Source organism: Letharia columbiana, assembly GCF_014066305.1.
Source record: "Letharia columbiana isolate WasteWater2 chromosome Unknown Sc0000041_s0, whole genome shotgun sequence".
Classification (NCBI taxonomy): domain Eukaryota; kingdom Fungi; phylum Ascomycota; class Lecanoromycetes; order Lecanorales; family Parmeliaceae; genus Letharia; species Letharia columbiana.
Genome location: NW_023501085.1, coordinates 237,734 through 260,339, shown reverse-complemented (window position 1 = coordinate 260,339; position 22,606 = coordinate 237,734). Strand labels below are relative to the sequence as shown.

Genomic DNA, 22,606 nt, shown 5'->3' with positions numbered 1-22,606 from the left:
ACCAATTTTTGCCAGGTATCTTATATCCTCCACCCTCAATCCATCCCTCTGTCGTCTGAGCACAACACCAATGCAAGAATTACCCGAAATGCCGCATGTCTTTCCCACCTCCCCTCTTTCCCAACACTTACCCCTGCTTATTATCACTATCTTCTCTAGATACCTCTACGATCCCAACCAGCAATAGCCCTATCGCCTAGTGGCCGATGTACTTTCACGAAGTGACCTTGGGGAGGCACTCTGCAGTGGAGCAGTGGTATCGACAGCCGGAGACATTTGAGCAGCTGGCGGTCCAGGGAATAACTTTCCGGGCGTACTTTAGATCAGAGTGGTAACGGGAGCGGGAGTGGGGTAGTGCGGATGAGAGGTGGTGGAGGAGGTGATTTGGAAGGGCGCTTGGGTGATGGGTTTGGGATGGGCGAGAAAGGAAATAGATGGGGGCTCTCGGCCTGAAGGTATTTAAAAAAAAGAAGAAGTGTAAGAATCATACAACTTTAACGGATGTTATGACCGAGTTGAAGCCGGAAGAATTGGGTGTTTGGCACTTTCATTGATATCATCGAATGTCCGCCCACAACAGGAAAGGCTACAGGGATTGTCATTGATGGACTCCTAGGGGCCTGTTTTCAGAGTGCATTGTCTGGAAGGAGATTGCAATGATTTGCGCAATGACTATTCTAGCAGTGTCATAGAAGACAGAGGTGCTGAATTGTCGTGCACGGGATGATTAGGATCTGTCTGTCTGTCTATTGATGCGTTTGACTGAACACAGTGAAATATACGCTGTCTTGAACTTGCTGGGATTTGCCGTAGATTAGCCGATTGTGCGATTGCGCGAGGCTGCGAGCACGGTGGTGACGGTATGGGAGGACTCAGGCGACGACGTTTTAATTGGGACACTTAGCCTAGACTTCGGGAGAAGCGCGCCCTTCTCTCATTCTAAATAACTTCTCGAACAAACCCTCTATAATAATATTTCTGGTACAGAAACTCTTCTCCTGGTATCTTCTTAATAGCTCCTATAAGCCGAAATTAGTCCCTTCAACGTCCCATCGTTGTCAAACTGTGAAAGTGGTGGTCTTGAGCGACCTTACTTAGAGTAGGCTAAGTGTCCCAATATTAAAAACTTTCGGCCTGAGTAAGCGTTCATTGGATTTTCGTAAAAAAATTGCTGTCGCTTCGGAACAACTTTAAGCTTCCTCCGCCATCCAAACGACAACAAAGTCAACCTCGCGACAATAACACCGGTCTTCGCGAACTAAATTGATGTTGCGGCACTTCGGTAACACTGATATCACATCCCAATCTTTCAACAAGACAACTTGTGGTCTTGATATTGACATTGCGCAGCTAAGATGGGGATGCTGTGACGTAGGAGAGAGCTCAGACGCTGCGTTTCAACATTGTCAAAACCGAATAGGAGCAGCAACGAAAGGAGAGCGAGGTCATTTGTCAGAGACGAGCAAGCTCCGGAACACCCATCTCAAAGATGTCTGGATGAAGAGGGCAGAGGAAAAAAGACAATCGCGGTGCGAGTTGGGCGTAGTGGCAGCTCAACTTTGGAGGAGTACCACCACCACTGTCATACGGGCCACCGACTCGCCACTGCCTATCGCAAAACACCATCACTTTAAAATGTGTCATCCTGCACTGATATCCGAGTTGATGACGACAGTGCCCTTCTCACACGATAAAAAGACTAGCGCTGAGCGCCAAGCCTTCCATTCGACATCCCTTCAAGACTTATGCTCATTGCTCGTTACACATCTGTCCCTCTCACACTTTCTCCTTCTTGTTCAGCCTCTTGTGTTCTCTTCTCCTCTGTCATCACCATCCACCTTCTCCTCGATCTCTTCCAGAAAGCCCAGAGTCTTGGCAAAAGTTCGCGACGTCTTTTCTCCTACTACCAGCTGCTCGTGTGTCTCTTGCGTCTTATACCACTCATCTAGCTGGGACCCCTTAGGCTCCGTATTGGCCGGAGAGGCTTTGGTCGTCTGCCGAGGAGGTTCGTTGCTTTCCCTATGAAGAACATGAGCAGTCAGTCAAGATGTAGGACTAGATGGGATTTTGTGGGGACAAACGGCATGTTCGTCTCGTTTTGCAAGACGGCCTTGCGATAAGTTGCGGGGCTGACGGGCTCAACGGGGCTCTTCGAGCGCTCAGAGAAGGTAACGAGCGGCACTGAAAGGATTGCTGAAGCTTGCGGTAAATGGGTTGTCTCAGAATTCAATTGTATTTTCGTTCGCAGTGGAAGCAGTGGTGGGACAATGATGATAGTGTGAGCGTTTGAGTAGGTTCGCAATTTCCCAGGAATGGGATTCGCACCAGCCGCTACGACGACGCATTACAGCCGAGAGTACAGCCAAGAATTTGAGCAGCGACCAACCACCAACCATGAATTTGACGCTGACTACGATATCTATGATTATAGTCATCCTGTACTATTATGTCGAAGCTGCTTTCCAATTGTACCGGAAATTACAAGATATGTTACGGTGGCTTACGGCTTGCATCCCTTTGGACCGTAAACGCCAAGAAATTTCCATACGGTCTACGCGCTATCAAAAAGTTCAGAGGATATGAGAGGCCGCAATGCCCGCCAAGACTGACCTAGCGGAGGCGCCCCCGAACATCCCGGAGTGAGCCCGATCTTCAAGGCTGTGCTTAAGTCCACTCAACACAAAAATGATTCAACTTACTAGACATAGATGGTTGGAATAGAACACGACGTTAATCTTTCTAGGTATTGAGGAGTTGAAAACCAAATGATTCAGAGGTGTCGCAGACAATGATTCAGTGATGGATAGCGCAATCGATGTGTCCATAATAATACTCGAGTCTGAAAACCGAACAAGCAACTACCTTTACCAGGAATCGTTCGAAAGTGTATCGAACCTTGTTGGCATGGTATTTTATATTGAGAAGTAGTATAATCAAACGGAAATCGCAGTAATCGAACACTGACCTTACCTGACAGTGTTATGCGGCCCCTCCTGCATTCTAGTACTGAATGTGATTGTGTGCAAGCAACTGCATTCCGCGCACATCGGACAGCCTTTCGGCCTCCAGAACCTTCTTTCCGTCCCGGCGATCTGGATGTGCCCCACCAAAGCACAAGGGCAGAAAGGGACCACCACACGATACCATATGCAGGTCCCTCTTCTGGCCGCGTCAGACTGGTCAGACTTGCATCATGCCGTGTGGCACTACTGCAACAGCTGCATTGCTTGTTGCACCAGCTGATTTCCTGGGACATGTCTCCGGCCAAGGCAGTATGCTCCTCCACATGTCCATAGCCCGATCTGTAGCCCAGTACAAAACATCCTTCTAGTAGAGAGGACATCCGCGCCGGAAGCGGCCCGAGATAGCACTTTATCAACCTTTCATGACTTCACAACACACCACATTTACAATAGCCGATGCTAGGCCGCATGGATGCAGCATGACGCATCTCACATGTTCAGCGCAAATGACCTGACCCCCTCTGGCCAATGAACACGCCTCATGGAGACAGACTTCGCATCTTGCGTGACATACGGTGGGCCCTTGCAGCCGATTTCAAAGAGACTGATGTCGCTAGATTTGGAACTTCGGCTAGTGTGATTGGTGAAGATTCCTGGGAGAATAGGTGAAATTTGTTAATTGGATTATTGGTTCACGATCTTCACCGTCTCATCATACACCCTTTTTACCTAGAAAAGTTCTATTCGCTGCAGGTTTGATTGGACACTTCGATCATCCACTAATCTTGCGATGCGCCAACTCCTCCTATGGGCCCGCATCTTCGAAAAGGCCTGATCACCTGGTCCGATCGATATTTCGCTAGATCATTATCGTGGCTAGGGCGGACATATCAATTATTCAAGCATGCACAGGCTGACCACCCGCACACTGTAGGTTGATACGTCATGTCGGGCTCGTGCCGTAGCTTATCGACGCCCTCATTGAGGCATGTGGAGAGGGCTCTACACAAGCTACTGTCAGTAAAAGAGGAAGCTAGATTCGCAACAGCGTCTCTTGTGCATCACTGAAATGCCTTCTCTTCAGCAGATAACAGCAGTTCCCAGTTGATGCGTTTTGCCAATTCAGGTCATCGTTGCTCCTTTTCCGGGTATCTCCCGATTAGGAATGGGGTCGCGAGAGCTATCGGAAGCCATCGTGCTGCCTCTTATCCGGCTTCCATGACACGCATGCTCCGCGAAATAGGTTTATACAGGACTAGTGTCTTTGTTCGCCACAGCATGACTGATGGCTAGTGAGAGGAGGCACAGCATACATATGGCAATATAGCCCAGATTGCCATGTTGGAAGAGCTTGAGATAGGTGGTATTCCTCCTGTTTCTTGCTCCCTATTCTTGTTCCTCTCGTTACAAGACGAGGTTTCGAACCTTTTACCACCCGCCCACGCCTTCTGTTTTCAGCGCTTTCATGTATCGAAACTCCAGATCTTCTATCTTACATAGAGGGACTCTTCCTAGGGCTGAGCTGCATTGTGAGCCGCTGTCTAGTCGCTTCTGGGCCTTATGATCCAGCCAATCATCCTTTCAGAACCCATTTGTGCGTGTAGTTTTCGTGGGGTTATCAAGCGAGACGGCACTTGCATGCAGCATGCATGATCTTTCAAAGAGCCAATCAAGTCTTTGATTCGTATCAGACCGAGTCCAGATTCGGAAGTCTGGAGTGGAGGCTTTTCCGACGCGAACAGTCTCGCAAGAACGATCAAATGAGCGTGCGAATAATCAATCGAGGTGGCCGATTGGTTGGTATGCCCAAAATCGGCCATTCTGAAAAGGCTCTGCAGAATCAGGCAACCCCCACTCGTCGCTAACTGGGCCTTTCCCAAAAAGGATGTACCTTACTTACAGCTCTCAGACTGTCATCATCGTGCGCAATCAGTTGCCCGAATTCTCCGTCACCGGGAACGGGAAATCTAAACGCCGACTCCCGCCAAGCTTTTCCGCTGGCTGGCGCTGTAGGGCTGGATTTTTGGTTTTTTTTACCGACGACGCGTCTGCCGCGCCCTCGGGGTGCGCTATCCGGATAGTCCCGGGGATGGGTGTGATTTACTTCGGGCTGGATTAACACCCTCTGATATGGACTCCTTGCCACGCGCGGTCGATTCGGTCTTCTCGCAGCATCAGCTTTCATACCTCCTCAGCTGGAGTCAGGCCAAATCTTGCTGTGCTGTGGCCGAGTCCATCAGATGCTGTGTATGAGGTGATCTGCACACATGGTCTGACATCAATTTGGAACTGTGTGTCTAAAGTTGTTGTCACCGCTGGCGTCATATCAATATTAAGCCATCCATGGGCCATGCGCTATCCATTATTTACCACAGCTGGGTAAGAATTCTTCCCAAAAGCGTTCCTTGACTCCGTTTTATTATTTAAACCACAGTTGACACCCACTCCGCGTTCCCTTCCCCTTTTCTATCCCGCCATCTCCGTTCCGCATCCAGCGCCGTATTTCCTCTTTCTCATTGCCGCGGTTTCCTGGATGTTCTCTCATCTGAACTCCCTGTCGATCTTCGTCTCCATCTCCTCGAGGAATCGCATCGTCGTCACGAAGGATCGAGATGTCTTTTGTCCAACCATCAGTTGCTCATGCGTCTCTGTCTTATTGAGCCAGGACTGCAGCTGGGGTTTCTCGGGCTTTGCGGAGCGTGCAGCGGTATAGGAGGGTTGTTGAGGATGCTCTGTGCTATTCCTGGCCAAATATCATTCGTCAGTCTATTTCGGTAGAAAGAAATGTTGCGATGACGAACGGCATTGCGAGTTTTTTTTTTAAGTGGCTGTGATGAGCTGTACGAGGCTAATGGCCTAGTAATAGTCCTGTGGTGGACTGTCAACGCGGAGGCAACAGATGGCAGCGACGAGGTACTGAGAGTCAGTAGTTGTATTCGGGATTCGACTCAGGCCAACGTTGATCGCTTCGTTGATGGCAGTGAGAACACTGGAGTCATCTTCAGAGGTCGAATCAGTTGGGGCGGGTTTGAGATATACCACAAAGGCTGACACAAATAAACAATGCTGGTGCATGCTCCATGACGTCTCCCCTCTAACATCCTACAGCTCCAATCACGTCTTGGCCCACCTCGCAGTTTCCATGGGGGTGTCACAGAAACCATGCTGAATCCGTGTTCCTCAGCTTTGGGGAATCCGTATTCCTTCGATCCTGAGAGATCCGTGTGTCTCGTTTCTGAGGGACCCGTGTCCTTCAATCCTGAGCCGTGTTGCCCGATGCATGACCGTTGGCGCAGAATCCAATAAACTGTCCTTACTAGCAAAACGAGGTAACCTCCACCAATCATCAGACAGTTTCCGTGCAGGTCTTTTGCCTTAAAAGCTAATCTGTCCTGCAAGCTTACCCTTTCTGCCATCCCGTGCCGGCCGCAATCTGCGGCAGATGATGTGTGGGATCTCAGGGGCCGCCATTGATGCTCGCTTCGGCTTTAGCGTCACGACTGGGTGCATGATGAGTGCATGATGGATGTGGTGCGTCCATGGGGGTGTACGGGGGGCGGACGGGCATCGACATAGGAATGGAGGATGGAACGATAGCCGTGCCAGTTGCAGTCGTGTTGGAAGTGTGTTGGACTTTTGATTAGATCAAGAGATAGCGTTGCACGGTAGCAGCCTTGTTCGTGCATTGGTATGTCGTGCAGCAAAGTTCGTGCATGGAGGGTGTTAGATGCTTCGATATCAGCGGCGTTTGATTGGCGCCTGGCAGCGAGCGATGACCCTACCGGTACTCCAAAAAGTAAAGTCCCACGATGCCGGAGCAGCTGCTCGGTTCGGTCATCCTTGGCGAAAACCGTTGCTACGAATCGCGAATTTGTTGACCATTCCTTCTCGGTTCGCTTAGATGCCAGTCCCGAAAATGGCAAAAGGGTGCGGCGGCGCAGGACCTTACTGCGTTTATGGTTCGTGGTACAGACGCTAATGTCTCGTACCTCGGAGTAATGGGCAGAAGCAGTAGCCGTAGCACGACGCGGGGAAAAGGATGATGTTTGTTTGAAAGCTGAAGGACGCTAGTTTTGGACTGGGGTAAGCGTATACGGATTGCGATATCATTCCTTCTGCTAACGAGTTTCCAACGTCACGGTGCTTTCGCAAAAAGGTTGTAGGAGCCAGTTTTCTTCTGCCCTGCCGCGGCGTAAAATCCGATTAGCCTCGGTAAGGACTCCCGGCAGCGAGATTTGCGCAGGCAAGCGATTCGCTCATGCGACTCCTCCTCGTGTCTTGTCCATGCATGTGCGTCTATTTTAAGAATTCGGCCGGATTGCGCTGGCGTCTCTGCTTGCTCGTATCTGCTACGGTTCCTCGCGGACGATAACACTGATCACCAGGTGATGCAAGTCCATGGATGAAGGTTTTCGCGAACCCGAAATGGCGGACGACGACGCCGGTCTAACCAACCGTCCTGGCCTCTTGAAGCGTGCATCGCGGTCGTAGCGATCCGCCGTTGACTTGAGTTTGCTGCACGATGTTCGTTCTGTGGATCATCTACCTGGGAAGTTATGCGGGGAAAGTTGAGGATGTCGCCGCTACTGGTGCGGGTGTTGGGCCATGACCAGGGCGGTGCTAAATGCCACTCCACCACGGGAGCTCCCGGGTCGAAAATTGACAATTACCAGGGATCAATCCTGGTGCCGATGGCGGGAGCTGCCTTGCCCCGACGCCCTAAGTATCGTTGCTGGGAAATCGCTAACGCTCACGGGAGCGAGGCCGTTCCCGGTAACGTCGGGTCTTTTTGATACTCGTGCCAATTAGGCTGGAGACCTCATAATGATAAGTGGGTGGTCGTTGCTTGCGAAACGACGATTTGATTACGTGCACGGAGCGTTTCGTTTCACGCTGTTCTAAAACTTGATCATTGCTGTGGGTACCGGGCGTGATGCATTCTTGATTTTGTAGCTATACGAGCTTTTGATTCTCAAGAGGACTGTCTGTATTGAAAACGATCGGATTTTTGCAAAGATAAACGCGCCTGATCTCCACCCTCGCAAACAATAAGCAGTGCATCCATAAGTCCGTCCCAGTCATCATTTCATGCTTTCAATCTGATCCTCATTTCGACATCTTTCCTTTCGCGTTCAAAGACAAAAACAAGTAAAAGAAAGTCGTTGCGCTCATGAATTCGCTACTCTCATCTGATCCTCCATTCGGACTCTAAGCCTTCCGTTTAGACTCCTCTCTCCCTCCTCCATTTCTCGATCCGAGCTTCTTGTCGGCTTCATTCACACCACGCTGGTAATGCTTCGCCTCCATCTCCGCCTGTTGCGGCGTACGACCAGAGCTTCCTGTCGCAGCGAGCCTTTCGTAGCTCTCTGGATTCGAGACATAGTAATCAGTGGACGACCTCGATTTCTGACTTCTCTCAAGGGCTTGGAGCGTCTTTAGATCCAACTTGAGATGACGTTTCGGATTTTCCCGGACATTGGTCGCCAAAGGCTGCTTGGAAACGCGATAGGATTGCTGGCTCGACGACATGTTGGTTACGTTGTGGTTGCACGTGTGATGTGAAGCGGCAGGTACCTACGAGAGGCGAGTAGAGACTTGGGTGCTTCAAGGTAGGTGATGTGTCTTGTGTTGGTGTGACTCGTGTTTGTGTAACGACAGATTGCAATGATCAAAGGCACTGATGAAGTGACTCCTTGAACTCCAAATGGTCTTTGATGAGGGACTGAGAGAATGTGAAAGTGACAGAGGAACAAGAACTTATATGGAAAATCCGAGCAGTCCTCCTCCTTGCGACCAGCCCACCTTCCGAGTCACGAGCACTCCCACAGATCCTGGCGTATGGGTTCCCAAATCCCACAGATGCAGAAACCCTCCGAGCCCAACACCAGCGAGAATCCTTCGGCCATGCGGGCCCCCCCTTTGCTGGCTCCTTCCCCCATACCATTGGTCGAGTGGAGCTTGATCGTTAACAAAAGTCTTCCCCACGACAAGCTCATCCAGCTGCCTGGCCCAATCAGCGAAAGCATCCTCATGTCATCCGACTCCCCCTCAGCCATCGTAGCAGGACGCCAACACGGACCCAAATCCATCCGCGAATCATTTCACTTCCAAACCCATTCGGCTTCAATTCCTATTAGTTTGGCTCAACTGATCCTTGGAAGCGTTGCATTGCCTCAGGACAATGGCACCTTGGCTACCATCTACCCTGCATGTCGTATTCATGCACAGCCTCTGCTTCTTCAAATTCGCGGTCATTATGCTACTTCACCCGACTTTTGCAACGGTGCTAGGTTTTTGGAGCACTCTTCGCCTCATGTTGGGCGAAATTTGGGTTCTCCGGAAGAGAATGTGCCGGACGGGGAAGGTTTCTGATTACAGATTCGCCACCGCTGGGGGGAAGGGGGGAGGGAAGCCGTTGCTGGGGTCGAATGTGCACACCTTTCTGCATTTAGGCCGAGAAAACGGAAATGTTTATTTCTCGGAAATTCGTCTTCTAAATCTATGCAAAGGGGGTGTCACTATCATGAAATTCACCGCCAACTCCTCGCTGTCGTTAGAACGTAAATCCTAAACGCAAACTTTCGTCAATCATCGTCGTCCTTGCGTAGAGCATACACAATTCAAGCTTTCTCCATTTTCCTCATTTTGATATAGTCGTGGACCTGCTGATATGTAGAATACGGCGTTCCGTCCAACCCCGTCCTCCACACTTTCTTTACGCCTACTGGGAAATAAAATTCGGGGTGCAATTTTTTTCACGTGTCTCCTCAGGGATTCAGTTTTTTTCAAATCTTTTTTTCCGCAGATTTCACATACGGGCCGTGTGGGGCTGCTCATGCGTATCACGCACATGGTTTCGCATGTTCGATGCGTGGTACTTTCCTTTTCTGATTGTGGAGCATCCCTCATATGAACACTTCGAAAGGCTGTGTTCCAACTCGGGCCTGGTGACTGACACCGAACGGTTTGCACAGCGTTTCTTGGAGGGCGTGGCGTCCAGAGATTTGCCGCGCGCCTGGTAGGTGATTACTTGTGGCCGATTGGTCTTGAGAACTTCCCTGAACGCGAGGCTGGGAGAAGGACACTTGGCCAAGACAACGTAATTCGAAGTCAGGATCAGCGGACGCTTCTGTCATGGCGATGGAATCTGCAGATTTAACATTCCAAGGATAGCCTATTGATGCGGCGAAAATATGTGGCGGCGTGTGAGAGCCCGCGGCTCTTAGTGAGGCGTTGTAGCATGGATTATTGAAAGCCGATGGCTGATGGAGGTGAGTTGTCTCCGCGAATGCGACACTTGGTGAGATGGTCCAAGGGGTAGTAAGGCCTGCTGAAGAGTATTTCGTCGCAGGGTCTAGCCGTGTGGTTGATTCAAACGGCAGGACGGCCCGACCCGGGTGTATGATAGGTATGGAGACATCGCGGCATGGACCGCTCATGTGAGTTCTTGCAATCAAGTCTACAGGAGGCACAGGTCTGTTGATAGGCAGGCTCGGGATGAGAGGTAGAAGGTGGTTTTCGAAAACTGTCTGGCTAGCTGCGATGCTATTTGGGCAGTAGTGGTCTTCGCTTGATAGATTCTGAGAGAACATGGGGTCCATGAAAAAATTCCCCTCAAGAATTTGGCTGTCATCAAGCTCAAACTGACTTCCAATACTTGAGTAACCGTTCGAGGAAAAGTCCGTCGGTTGGCACTCTTCGAAAGACGCGTCAAGATACGGAGTGTACCATGGGGTAGCAAATTTCGCAGAGAGAGGACGGAAATGGCCGGGCACATTTGCGGGACTGTTGTACCCTGGCATAGCGAGGTTCTGCCTAATCTCAGCGGTGTAGTTATTCTGTGTCCCGCCCTTGATAGTGGAGTCATTGTATGGCATACCATCCCCACCTCGACGACTCTGAGCCTCCGAGGAACAACATGACTTGCTTTGTACATCGGTATTGTATTCGATCTCATATCCCTTCGTGACCGGATGACCAGTGTAGCTGCTCTCAGAGAGCGAAGGTGAAAAAACCGCAGCCGATAGAGGGTATGATGAGTCTCGATGCGATGAGTTAGGATGGTGAATAGATAGATGGTTGCCTGAGTAGTACTGAGGCAGTTCGCTGTTACAGTATTAGCAGTGGCCGTCACACAAGAACCTTTCAAGAGCCTACATGCAGGTCGTTGTATACGCTGATGCGTGGTAGTAACTTCCACGCATCGCGGACGAGGACGTCATGATCGAGGTCGAGGTGCTGGACAATGTCGTTATGGTTGCTTGTGAGACCTAGGTGGAATCTTGTTCTGAGTCGTAGTCGAAGTGACAAGTACTGGACGCCGAACTAAAGGCTGATGAGCATTAGTCATTAGTCTGCTCGAAGTGTTTTGAGAGATAAGGACCTTGGAGCCAGGTACTGGAAGACTTGAGGTCAGCTGGCATACACCGTGCAGAGAATGCCCAGAGACCGGCAGTGCAATAGGCGCATAACCCCTTTGAGCCGATAACGCAGCCCATTTGTTTTTCAAAAGGCGTAGAATATTCAGCTTAGAGCATTTGCAGTTGGCTCCAAGCTTTGTAGCACCAAACAGAAACAAATTGGATCCTGGCCACCGCAGATGTACAATGGTGAAGTAACATGACCTTCAGATGGGTAAAGTGGGTATGGGAGGGGTTTGATTGGTCGAGTGGCTCCGCAGCAAGAGCAGGTGCCTGGTTCAAGAAGTAAATAATCTGATTATTCTATTTTTGTCATTAGCTTCTGGCTCAGCAACAGTGAAGCGTGAAGTGTGGTAGCCATACAGCGACAAGGACTGGCCTATTTCCAAGGCTTGACATGATGCTGGCATCCGGTACGCTGGGATACGAGTCAGGCAGACATAGGTGGTGTCAAAATGTCACAAAGAAGCATAGTTCCCACCCATGCATGTGCGGATGCAGATTCGCATACAAAGGGCACACTAGCTCCGAAGAGATTGAAAACAGTGTGAGTCAACACTTTTGACTCCGATGCCAAGCGTAGCATTCACAGCCTCCTTCATTTGTCGGCGCGTGGTGCGACCGCAGCCAGAAGAGCAGCTTTGGTGTCCTCCTCTCACTTGGCAGTAGAACGAATTAAGTTTGCCTTCTAACATATAGGCAAAAGATTGCGATATCGTCAGCAAAGCACAAAACCAAGTAAGCTTTCGTTTGGCAAGAGAGGCAAGAATCTGCGGGCATCCTGCAGTAAGACAGTAACGCAAGTTTGCGACTGCACGGGAAGGAGAAATGATTACGGGTTCAGCAGTGAGCAACGACTCTTTGCCCTGCTATCTAGGTCTTTTCCACTGTAGTGATCAGGACGTAATTTCGAATTGTTCGTGACAACCGGAGGACATTTACCTTCTATACTTTTTGGTATTCGGGTTGGTACATCAACCTTCCTTCGAAATTCATTGGGTTGGACAAGGCTAGCTGCAGCAACTCGGATCATAGGCAGGTTAGAAATTTACCTAAATCTCGGTTTCCATGGTTTGTGTCTGGCAATAGATCAGCTTCAAAGGGCTATGCTCTCTTGAATGTAATCAGATTGGTAGCCATTTCGTTTCAGTAACATCATGCTGTCAGATGAATCCACTATTGAGGAGTGATAGAACGCGCGCGTATGCGCCATTCCGCCCGACTCTGCAGAATTCTATGCGGATTAGGCGCAAGACATTGTCGTGTAGATCATAATGCCTTTCTTCTCATCTTCACCAGACATGCTGACACCGTCTTACAGGAGGCATGTACGGTCTTGATTACCAGCCCGATCGAAATGTACGGCAAAGCTGTGCTTCAAAAGAAATGCGGGAACTACTACCCCAATTGAAAATTGAAGCGCTGAAGGGATACATGAAGTCCTGGTTCTTGTCAGAATGATACTGTTAACAATGCTCAAACCCCTGCACATGTTCATCTGCGGTCTATGCTGATTTTTCCGAGAGTATAGAGCGACACTGCTGTTCGGGACGAGCACACACGTTATACAAAATGCTCAACAGCTATTCAAACGTCGAAAGACCGCGTCTGCATGCCTAAGACATTCGGGACACAGCCATGTGGATACAACCGCAAGTCATCTGCATCCATCACCGGCTTGGACTGGATGAGCAACACCTTCTTTTGATGGAGAGACTCGAAGCCGATTTGAGGTTAGAAGCAGTGGCCTGCATGGTTGGAAGCATGGAAGAGGTTCCGCGACGCCGATACCGAGCGATCGTAGCTCAATAACATCCCACAATGCATCGAGAGACACAAAGAGCCTCTAGACACGTAGCTGTCAAAAATCAAGAGCTGGGTCATATTGGTACAGAGGAGTAGGAGACTTGAGCTACAAGATATAATGGGCAGACTGCGGTGCAAGATGACAACGTTGTATGAAGGTTGATGCCGCCGCCGCGGCGCGCTAGAAGTATGGGGGCCGGAACTGGGTGGCGTTGCCGGGCGATCTTCACCAACGACATTCCATCACGAGATCTCTTGGTACCATGTAAAGAACTTCACTACCCTCTTTCTCATACTCAGCCGCACAAAGACCGTCCGTTCGTGCAGCAGGCCCGACCTAGCTTTCTCCAATCGCGCAGTCAACTTTACGGACTATCATCCTGACCTGCCAACGGATGATTGATTTTTCCCGTAAGCACAGATAAGGCATTGGACGCAGGGTTCAGTCTGATGTGATAACTTTCCAGCCTTGTTATTTATGTTCTGTTACCATATTACAACTATGGTTGCGCTGACACTGCCGTTACCTGATGCCCAGAAGCACTAGATAAGCCCGAGGTGTCCCATTACACCACGTGCGATGTTGTCTGTAGACTCGTCCAGCATACACAGTCATCAAACACAAATCATTGCTCATGTCCTACGCATGAATCTTTCCTGCATCCGTGCAACCCATTGTCGTAGCAATTCCTTTGTTATCCATCTGAGAGGACTACGTTTCTCAACGCCGTTTATCCTTCTATTGTTACTGCTCACGTCTCCTGCCCTCTCATATCCTTTGGTCCGTCTATCTTCTTTTCAATGTCATCGAGAAACGCCTTCATCTTCGCCTCCGATCTTTCCCTCTCTTGTCCGATGGCGACCTGTTCATGGCTCTGCAGATCCTCCCTCCAACTTTCGAGTTGCGGTCTCGGTGAGTTGGGGCGGTTGGATTTCTCTTCGGATTTAGGAGGAGTCCTGGACGAAAAAGAGTATCGGTCAGTGAGCGTAATCCTTAGAAAACTATACAGGACTCGCACGTCATGGTCTTCCGGTTAGCCAACAACAATAGCCAGCGGCTGAGACGAAACGACGATGTTTGCTGACTGAGTACGGGCTGAGGCTGCCGTGTCTTTGCTACGGCGTTGTTTGAAAGTTCAAAGTCGTTGGATCATCGAGGACTTGCAAGGGCTCGTCAGCCTTGATGTCTGAGTGCTTGGACTACATGGCTTTTATAGGAAGGCAGCAGTTGCATCAACGCCTTCTTCGACCTGCTACGATCTAGCGTTTCAGCTCGTGCTAGCATTGTCAATCTGACTTTCTCCCAAACCTTAACCAAATCGCATGACGTCCTTCCTGGTAAGTGCCCACACTCTCTCCACACCATGCATCAGTTATTCCGACTGGCCAGGATCTGGACATTGCAGATACAGCGGGATGACATCCGGCAAATGTCAACGACGAAGATCTTACCCAGTGAATGTCCAGCGGTAGTACATTTTACAATGCAAGCTTACCAGGTACATGTCGAGTTCAAGGATGGCACCCTTTAATCCTGTGCGGATCATGAGACACGAGAAGATCTCGGATACCAAACCACCCTCATTCACTGAGGGACTGCCGCCGGAATGTTGTTCCCCGATAGCTTCCTGGGCTTGACAAGAGCCAACCCCCACCTAGGATTCATGGAGATATTTGCGATCCCTGTAGAACATGGGCGATGGCAGATCTAGCTTCCAGGCAGAGATATTGGGGGTCACGTCAGTATGCAGCACCGGCTTGACTGAGGGTCAACAAGCTAAGGCACCCCGTAATGTTTTGAGCAATTCAGGGAGCAATGAGAAAGCTTGGACCACTTTTCTAAAGTTAAGCTCCTATCTAAGCGTGCAGAATACACTAATCGATAGCCGCTTGCGCATTGGCACTCTGGGGAACGCACAATGACACGTGCGAGAGCACGGGCCATTTACAGCCGATCGATCACCTTTTTGGCGTCTACAGTCTGCGAGAGAAAACCGGTAAAGGTTAGTCTAGAAATACGCACTCATCATCTGGTGGCTTTCGCTTGACCATTTGGCCGCCCGCAGAGGATCGATCTTTCTGATTGGGCGGCAAGAGCGACGACCAGCGTCACCTACCTTGTACCGGCAGTTCACTAAGAATACTAGCCGACAACGTTTAGTCAGTCAACATTTGTTCAATGTCTTACCTTAACCGTTTGAGGTTTCATCCCACTTTGCCTACATGTTGTTTTAACTGTCAAGCGATGTCCGTTGGATGGGCAAAGTCTAATTCCAATCACCGCTTGAAATCAGATACAGGAAGATATCAAACGCGGGGACATCGCTCAGTTAAAAACGCTACTTTCCGAGCGCTTTCATTGGGCCAGTGGCATGGAAATTGGATGATCCTTAAAGCCGGCTAAACAGTTTTTGTGAACAAGTCCGTTATGGACATACCCTAATGGTGCCAGTCTTTGCACTATGCAACACATGTTCTTGTCAAAGAACGCGCTTTGAAACCAAGGAGCTGGAACAGATTGAATCGCTAGCCGTGTAACCTCCTAGATGAGGTTGTTCTCGCCCCCTCATCAGTGTCCAAGGTCTCACAACCCACTTCCCTTCGGCCTGAGCTAGCCCCCCAGATCAGGGACTCTGCCTTGCCGGCTTGCGCTGCGTCTTTTTGGCCGAAGCTTTCAACAACAATGTGGTTCAGATCCATCAGATCTTTGAAAACCTTAGAAGTGAAGACGTAGACATCTGCAGGTATGAAGGGAAAGGAAAAGGATCTCGATCTACTGGTAGGTGTGTCCTTTCATCAGCCCCGAGTTGTGCTTCCCTGTCATGTCGGAGTTCGACCTCTTACATTAGGCTTGATTATTCCATTTACCAAGTTACAATGGGCCAAATCTTGCGCCCGGGGCCGGTATTTAGCTAAAGGGTCAAAAAACCCATAAACAAAGCCGCGGCCCAACACACGGCTCCATATAAGCGAGGCACCATAAAAAAATCCTAGTCGGGGCCAGGGATCCCTTTAAAAAACCCAAAAACAACAAGGACAGCCCGATTATTCCATTTACGGTAAGCTGTTCGACATCATGTCGAGCATCTAACCATGTTAGTCTAGCCGTTCGACTAAGGAATGGGCTACCAACCTTAAACCGTGAGACTCCATAAAATCATTCAGCAGTCTGGCCATCTAGAACATCACGTCTCACGAATTGATACTGCTTCATCCCATCAAATTACGTTAAACGGCCTTCGTGCGTAAGTGCTCGGGTGGGCTTTGTTAGGCTCTGGAATGTGCATCCTCGAACACGAGTATGAAACCTTCTGCCTGTCTTTTAGGCCTTTACGAAGAAACTACAATTTCGATTTCGTAGAAGAGCTGCTTGGCAAAGGGAAAAGTTTTGTCAGGGAGAAACGACCTATCTGTGCTCAACAATGTAGAAGTCTTGCGCAACCTGACGATCAGCCAGTGAAGATCTTGCGAGTGAGGACCTGAAAAAAAGGACCCCCAAGCAAAGGACCCCTTAGATGACCAACCCCCCCAAATAATGGACCCCAAAGCGCCGGACCTCGCAAACAATGGACCCTCAGGGCTGCGGACTCCAGTGTGACGGACTCCACGGTCTTTAAAAAGAGCCACCACCCCTCTCAAAAGAACTCTTTCTCAAAAGAAAAAATATGGAAAAAAAGCAAAACCAAAAAACAACCTAAACCAAGACACCGAAAAGATGGTGTGTTTAACAAAAAAAAAAAACCACAAAAAACTAAATCCCCAACAAGCACAACCCCCCTCGGGGGAACACAAAGATTTCTAGACAAAAGAAAAAAACCAAATCAAACCAGACAGCTACATCAAGAAAACCGCAAACCCAACACCATCCTTACCAAGCCTCCGCTTCTCCGTAACAAAAAAAAGAAAAAAAAAAAACAAAAAAAAAAAAACAACGGGGGAAAGGCGAGATTGAAGTAACTAAATGAGCGGTCTGACAGAAAGAGGCAAGACGATAAGTACGCGACGTAGAACCGCAGAGAGGCCAACAGGCCCTAAACCCTCGAGTGCCTCAAAAACCCACAACAGCCACCAACCCACAACGACCTGTCCTAATCTCGAAGCTTAAATACTTAATAGGGCAGGTAGTAGGTGGGGACCGGTAATCTGGGCCGCAGTTTAAATGGGGGAAGGAGCGAGTGGTACCTCAGGCTGTTGGAATGGCTGATTAGCTGTGGAGGCTGACGTGGAGGGCCGTCGCTGGGGTTGGGGGAGGGTGGACTGGAGTGGATCTCGACAATGGTGAAAGGTGGCGCGGAGGGAGAGGAGCAGTATTCTCTGGTTGATAAGGCGGTTGCGGGGGAAGGAACAGTGTTCTCCGGCGATAAGGCTGCGAAAGGCGGTGCGGGGAGGAACAGTGTTCCCGGCGAAAGGCTGAAAGGCTGCTGCCGAATGGCCGAGGAGGGAATATTGTGATGCTTTGGTGGAGGACGATTCTCGTCGTCAGTGGCCATGGGTTTCTTCTGGACCACATTCGCCAATGATTCGGCCATGAAACCCCTCGTCCTTCTAACATAGACCCATTGTTCGAGGCAGTCGTAAGCCATATTGCGATCCTAAAAAGGGCCTCAAAGTCCCCTAGCGAATAGTCGAAATTCTCACAAAGAGCGGAGAGGACCCCATTTGTTTCATGAGTCTGTATTCCCAACGGACAAATATTCGATTCTCCATCGGTATCTATTGGTCAACTCCTTTAGAAGTATGTCCTTTAGTTGATATAGAGTCATAATATCAGACGGTTCGGCTGAAGATAAAACAGGTTTCTTATCCTTAAGTCCATTTTGGGTGTGTGTTATGTGTTAATATAATGTAAGCTTGGTAGTATTTGGTGTTTCTAGGTGTTTTCTCTGCTGAGTAGAAGTTATAGAAATTATAAAATTAGTTCTATCAATCAAATCGTTATAATAAGCGAACGATTAAGTAACATAGAACCGTAACTATCGCGGCGATATCGGGGCGGACTTCCTTCAAGATATGGCCTCTAATCTGTTACTAGTATTAAAGTACACTACAGTGTTTAATACCCGGTATGCAGTTACTTGTATAATAAGACTTATCACTAGATATGGTATCTTAATATGTCTATAAAGTCTAAAAAAAGGACCTATTATAAAAGACACCTTATATACCAATGTACTAGGCCAATAAGTATTAGTGGTAGCGTTTTGAGTTACCGACATGTAGATTCAGTATGGGGCCACAGCTATTATGTACTGATGGAAACAAACACTCTATCTATGGCTAACTACATAAAAAACAATGATGAATTCATAAGGATGTAGAAGACCATCATAGAAGGAACTAACACGCTACACTCTTTCTCTCTTTCCCAAACCAAGACAGAGAGACAGCTATCAAGCAAGCTTCATCATACTATCCATCTTCCAACCCCAGTACCGAAACTCCAACCAACCACCACCAAACAAACCCACCAGACAACCCTCCCTTCAATCAAAACCCAACCATGTCGTCCGTCCCCCTCCACTCCCCCATCCCGTCCACCTCACCCGACCAACCCCCCATCCCACAGCCCCCACGATTCCAACCCGCACCCAAAAACCAAGAACGAGCGCAACCTCAAGCTGCGCTTCCGACCTCGGCCCCCGATCCCAACGCCGGCCGTGGTCCCGGTCCCGGCTCGAAACCAGCACAGATGCAAAGCCGAGCCGCGACGGGACAGGGAAGGATCGAGGCGTGGAAAGGCCAGTTGAGAGGGGAGGAGCCGTGGACGCCTGACCGGGGGAGGGTCGGTCGCTCGCTGGCGGGGGGTGGGGAGCTTCGTGGGGTTTCATGGGGAGGTTGTCGAGGGTGGGAAGGAATGGATGAATGGATGAATGAATGGGAGGGGTGTGGAAGATGGCAGCATGGTGGAAGGGGGCAGAGGAGTCACGGGCAGAGCATTGGGGGAGAAGGGATGGAGAAGGATTCAAAGCAGAGGGATGGTAGAGGCAATTTCATAGACCGATACGTGGTTTTGCTCTTGAAAAACCCCAACCACCCATACCCGTTCATGCTTTTTCCGCTCGCTCTCCCCTTTTCCATCCCAGCTGTATTAACGTAGCATCCTGTGGCCGCTTGTGACTTGCATTCAGTGCGCGTTCAATCCTCGTCAGCCCTCGCCTGGTCTGTGAGAAAATCATGTTTCCATATAAATTGAAAATGGGAAATTTTGTGCCACTCCGCTGTCTCCGTGCTCTGGGGTATCCCATACCCTAGCGATTTTTGGCACTGAGCCGCTTAGTCATCACCAAAATCCTCATGCCTCGCCACGATATGGGACAGAGTGGTTGGACAACTCCATGTTTCCACTGCTTCTTCTCGGTTCATATTCGCTCCCCATCGCCCTTTAGATCCTCTCCGACTCTATTCCTACTGCCGCGATTTGGCTGTCAGCCCGCTTTTACGAATTGCAATCGAGATGCGCGTCCTTGTAGCATCCACGGTGCACAAGAGCCTGATTCTGTTTTCGAATTTTCTTCAGAAGAACACGGCTGGCATGTCTGACTGAAGTATTACTTCCTTCCTCTATCAAAACCTATCATCAAGAGGCAAGTCCGCCGACTACAGCCCTTTGTGTCACAGGACCAGTTCGGCACTGTGAGGGGGTTGTGGGCGTTTCGTTCCTATACTGAGCATGTATTCTCGGCACATTCTCTGACCGAGTCGAATGAGATGTCCCAGTCGCTGGCAACCAGGACTTATCTGTTGGCCGATGTGCAAGACTCTTCTCATGATGAGAAAGGCATTGAGAACGTGCAGGCGAGACTGCAACAGACGAAGCGGGGGCGAAGATTGGAGCGAAAACCGCAAACACAGCACTCCTCAGGGAAGTTTCAAAAACGAGGCGGCACGATCCATGAGTTCTACATAAGAGCTTTGGATGAGCGTGATAGTGGCGATGTCTCCCTTTCCCCTTGTTCGTGAGCACTTATCACGAGGTGTCTGATAGCCGTACGATCAGAGACGAGGGACGCTGATCTCGTTGTATATATTAGTAACTCGAGTCGCTTTAACACCCCACCAGATGACGCTATTTCGTGGGCGCGTTTTCCCTCAATCCCATCGGCTCGCAGACTCCAAACCACACTGTGTCCGGCTTTCAAGGGTTTCTTCATTTGAAAGCTCAACGAGGATTTTCGCACAGCCAATTCTAAACGTATCGTTATTCCCACAATTCACATGTCCTTCGTTCTATCCACGTTTCCTTCTCGTCTAATGGTTCCCATACACAAGGAAAAGGTGCATTAACATAAGGTACAGATGGTTGGAGGTCATTCTATCGCAATCACTGAAGAAGATTACTCTCGGATGCGGTTGTCAAGATTGATGAAATGCAGGCGTGAGCATGTAAGACGGTTCTTCAGGTACCGTCAAACACACTCATTGGTCATGCGCCTGACCTCCTCTTTTCCATGAACAGGAAAAGACAGTGATGCCTCCCAAATGCTTCAAAATGGATTCCGTGACAGACAGAGGCAGCGTTCAGTATGAATTCCCCTTCTCCTGTCATAGGTCCTTTCTTTTCCGTGGCCGTGGCGGTTCCATATGGATTTCCGGGTGCCATTTCCTCAAATGTAGCAGTCGAGTATCACTGCGATTGAACGACTTAGGGCATATTGGGCAGGGATTTTTCGGGCCAGTACCAGGGCAATGGTGACGCCTCTTATTCCTGTTGCGGTTCTTGGTGCCTTTCGTTGCGAGCACCCTACCACAATCATCACACTTCCAGCTGTCGTTAGTGGGATGGGTTTGAGTGGCTGAGGTCGAAGACGTGGTAAGCAGGAAGGCTCGCGATGAGTCCCCTGGCGACAACCTGCCGGGACAGGTTCGGTCGCTGGCTAAACGAGCCCCGGGTTCATTACCGTGCCGCGGAGCTGGATATATGCCTGACTCCACCACCGCCTCATACTCATCCATTTGAATGCCGTTCTGTCTTTGTTCACGCCCACCCTCCTCAAAGAAGTAAGAGTAAGGTGTGGCCGGATTATCTTTAGTTACGTATCCGGCGTGGCTGTCAGCAAGCGCGTCACTTGCCTCTTGATTTTTGTGACTTTGTAAGGTGCTGTCAAAATTGGACCGGAGGTCTTTATGATGCGCTTCGTATCTGGTGGTGTTGACTGCCCCTGATAGAGCCAATGACTGTTGGTCTAGGCCACGGCTGACATCGCAGAATTCATCTGATGGCGCGGTATTGTCCAACCCTGATTCGTGGCCAGCTGATGCCGTACCAACCGCTTCAAATGAATTTGAAGAAGATGCGTCACCGAGTGTAGAGGTTACAAACATCTCGCTCGTCCCACCTGGGTGAAGTGTGAATGGAGCGTCGAACGTGGCCAGAGAATTAGCTGGGAGCTGGATGGCTGGATAGCTAGACTGAGCTCCAGCGAAATAAGGACTGCTTGAGGGTTGCAAAGAGGAAAAATAGCCTCTGCTCTGGGATGATTGAGACGTGGAACCGAGTGACGCTGTTGTAGGCTCTGGTAACTCTTGGTGTCCGGTAGCATCAGAGTGACCTATACTAAGCATAGAGCCCCACCACTCGTCATCAGGAGTATCAATCGTATATTCGTAATTGTTTTCGCCTGGTTCGGAGCTTCGCGGCCCATCTGCATAACTGAAATCCATTGACTGGCAGCTGTGGTGGCCGAGGGGTTGTCTGCCTACAGATTCTGTACTGTCAGATGTCAGAGACTGGAACGAATTCGGCCTAAACAGTTGTTGAAACAGTGTACTCGTAAGGAGAATAGAACATCAGCTATGAAGAGATCTATTTACGGGGTGGAGCTGTTCATCTCGTGGGGTCAAGCCACGCTAGGCCTAATTGGGTCGCATAGTGTTGTGGGAGGGATAGAACCGTGACACCAGAGTTGAGGGCAAGATGTGAAACAGATTGCTCACCTCATGCAGGATTCGGACTCACAGGTGGCTCGTTGAAGCAGCGCTTCGAGCCCGACAGCGAAACTCCGAGAGTATTACCACTGTATTTAGAGGTCACACATGAGCGGTTGGCAGGAACTTAGGGCGCTAAGGAACGGCGCACAAGGGGCGGCGGTATCTGAGGGGAAAGGGCGGTTTCTCCACTCATGAACAATCGAGATCCCACTAGGCTTGCGAAGAGTCAATGACAGAGAGAGATTGATGCTCAAAGGAGGGGAATGTAAAGCAACTTATAGATACAAGCTCAGGCGTCTGACAGACTGTGCCAGATATTACCGACAACATCGGCGACATCATTCCAAAATTTGGGCGACTAATAGTGCATATAGACATCTCCGTTAAACATAGCGGTGGAAGATCTCAATCCGGTAAAAGGTTGGTGTACTGAGCCTGGTAGCTGTTTCGAAATCTTGGGGAGAATTTAGCTTATGTGTCTCGGATCCA

At 49.7% G+C, this 22,606-nt stretch overlaps 6 protein-coding genes across 6 annotated transcripts; 1 reads left to right on the top strand and 5 right to left on the bottom strand.

Moving 5' to 3' along the window:
* Positions 1-1,796: 1,796 nt before the first annotated feature.
* Positions 1,797-2,435, bottom strand: HO173_009605 (uncharacterized protein; the record flags this gene model as incomplete). Its single annotated transcript, XM_037311495.1, has 2 exons — positions 1,797-2,019; positions 2,326-2,435. The coding sequence occupies 2 exons, from the start codon at positions 2,433-2,435 to the stop codon at positions 1,797-1,799; spliced, it is 333 nt and encodes a 110-aa protein (XP_037161651.1).
* Positions 2,436-8,171: 5,736 nt separating this feature from the next.
* On the bottom strand, positions 8,172-8,492 carry HO173_009604 (uncharacterized protein; the record flags this gene model as incomplete). Its single annotated transcript, XM_037311494.1, has 1 exon — positions 8,172-8,492. The coding sequence occupies one exon, from the start codon at positions 8,490-8,492 to the stop codon at positions 8,172-8,174; it is 321 nt and encodes a 106-aa protein (XP_037161650.1).
* Positions 8,493-8,627: 135 nt separating this feature from the next.
* Positions 8,628-9,335, top strand: HO173_009603 (uncharacterized protein; the record flags this gene model as incomplete). The annotated part of the gene is made up of 2 exons (XM_037311493.1): positions 8,628-8,648; positions 8,709-9,335. The coding sequence occupies 2 exons, from the start codon at positions 8,628-8,630 to the stop codon at positions 9,333-9,335; spliced, it is 648 nt and encodes a 215-aa protein (XP_037161649.1).
* A 533-nt stretch (positions 9,336-9,868) lies between these two features.
* On the bottom strand, positions 9,869-11,185 carry HO173_009602 (uncharacterized protein; the record flags this gene model as incomplete). The annotated part of the gene is made up of 2 exons (XM_037311492.1): positions 9,869-11,069; positions 11,121-11,185. 2 exons carry the CDS (start codon positions 11,183-11,185, stop codon positions 9,869-9,871), a joined length of 1,266 nt encoding a protein of 421 aa, XP_037161648.1.
* Positions 11,186-13,941: 2,756 nt separating this feature from the next.
* Positions 13,942-17,772, bottom strand: HO173_009601 (uncharacterized protein; the record flags this gene model as incomplete). Its single annotated transcript, XM_037311491.1, has 2 exons — positions 13,942-14,146; positions 17,372-17,772. The coding sequence occupies 2 exons, from the start codon at positions 17,770-17,772 to the stop codon at positions 13,942-13,944; spliced, it is 606 nt and encodes a 201-aa protein (XP_037161647.1).
* Positions 17,773-20,731: 2,959 nt separating this feature from the next.
* Positions 20,732-21,850, bottom strand: HO173_009600 (uncharacterized protein; the record flags this gene model as incomplete). The annotated part of the gene is made up of 1 exon (XM_037311490.1): positions 20,732-21,850. One exon carries the CDS (start codon positions 21,848-21,850, stop codon positions 20,732-20,734), a length of 1,119 nt encoding a protein of 372 aa, XP_037161646.1.
* Positions 21,851-22,606: the final 756 nt, after the last annotated feature.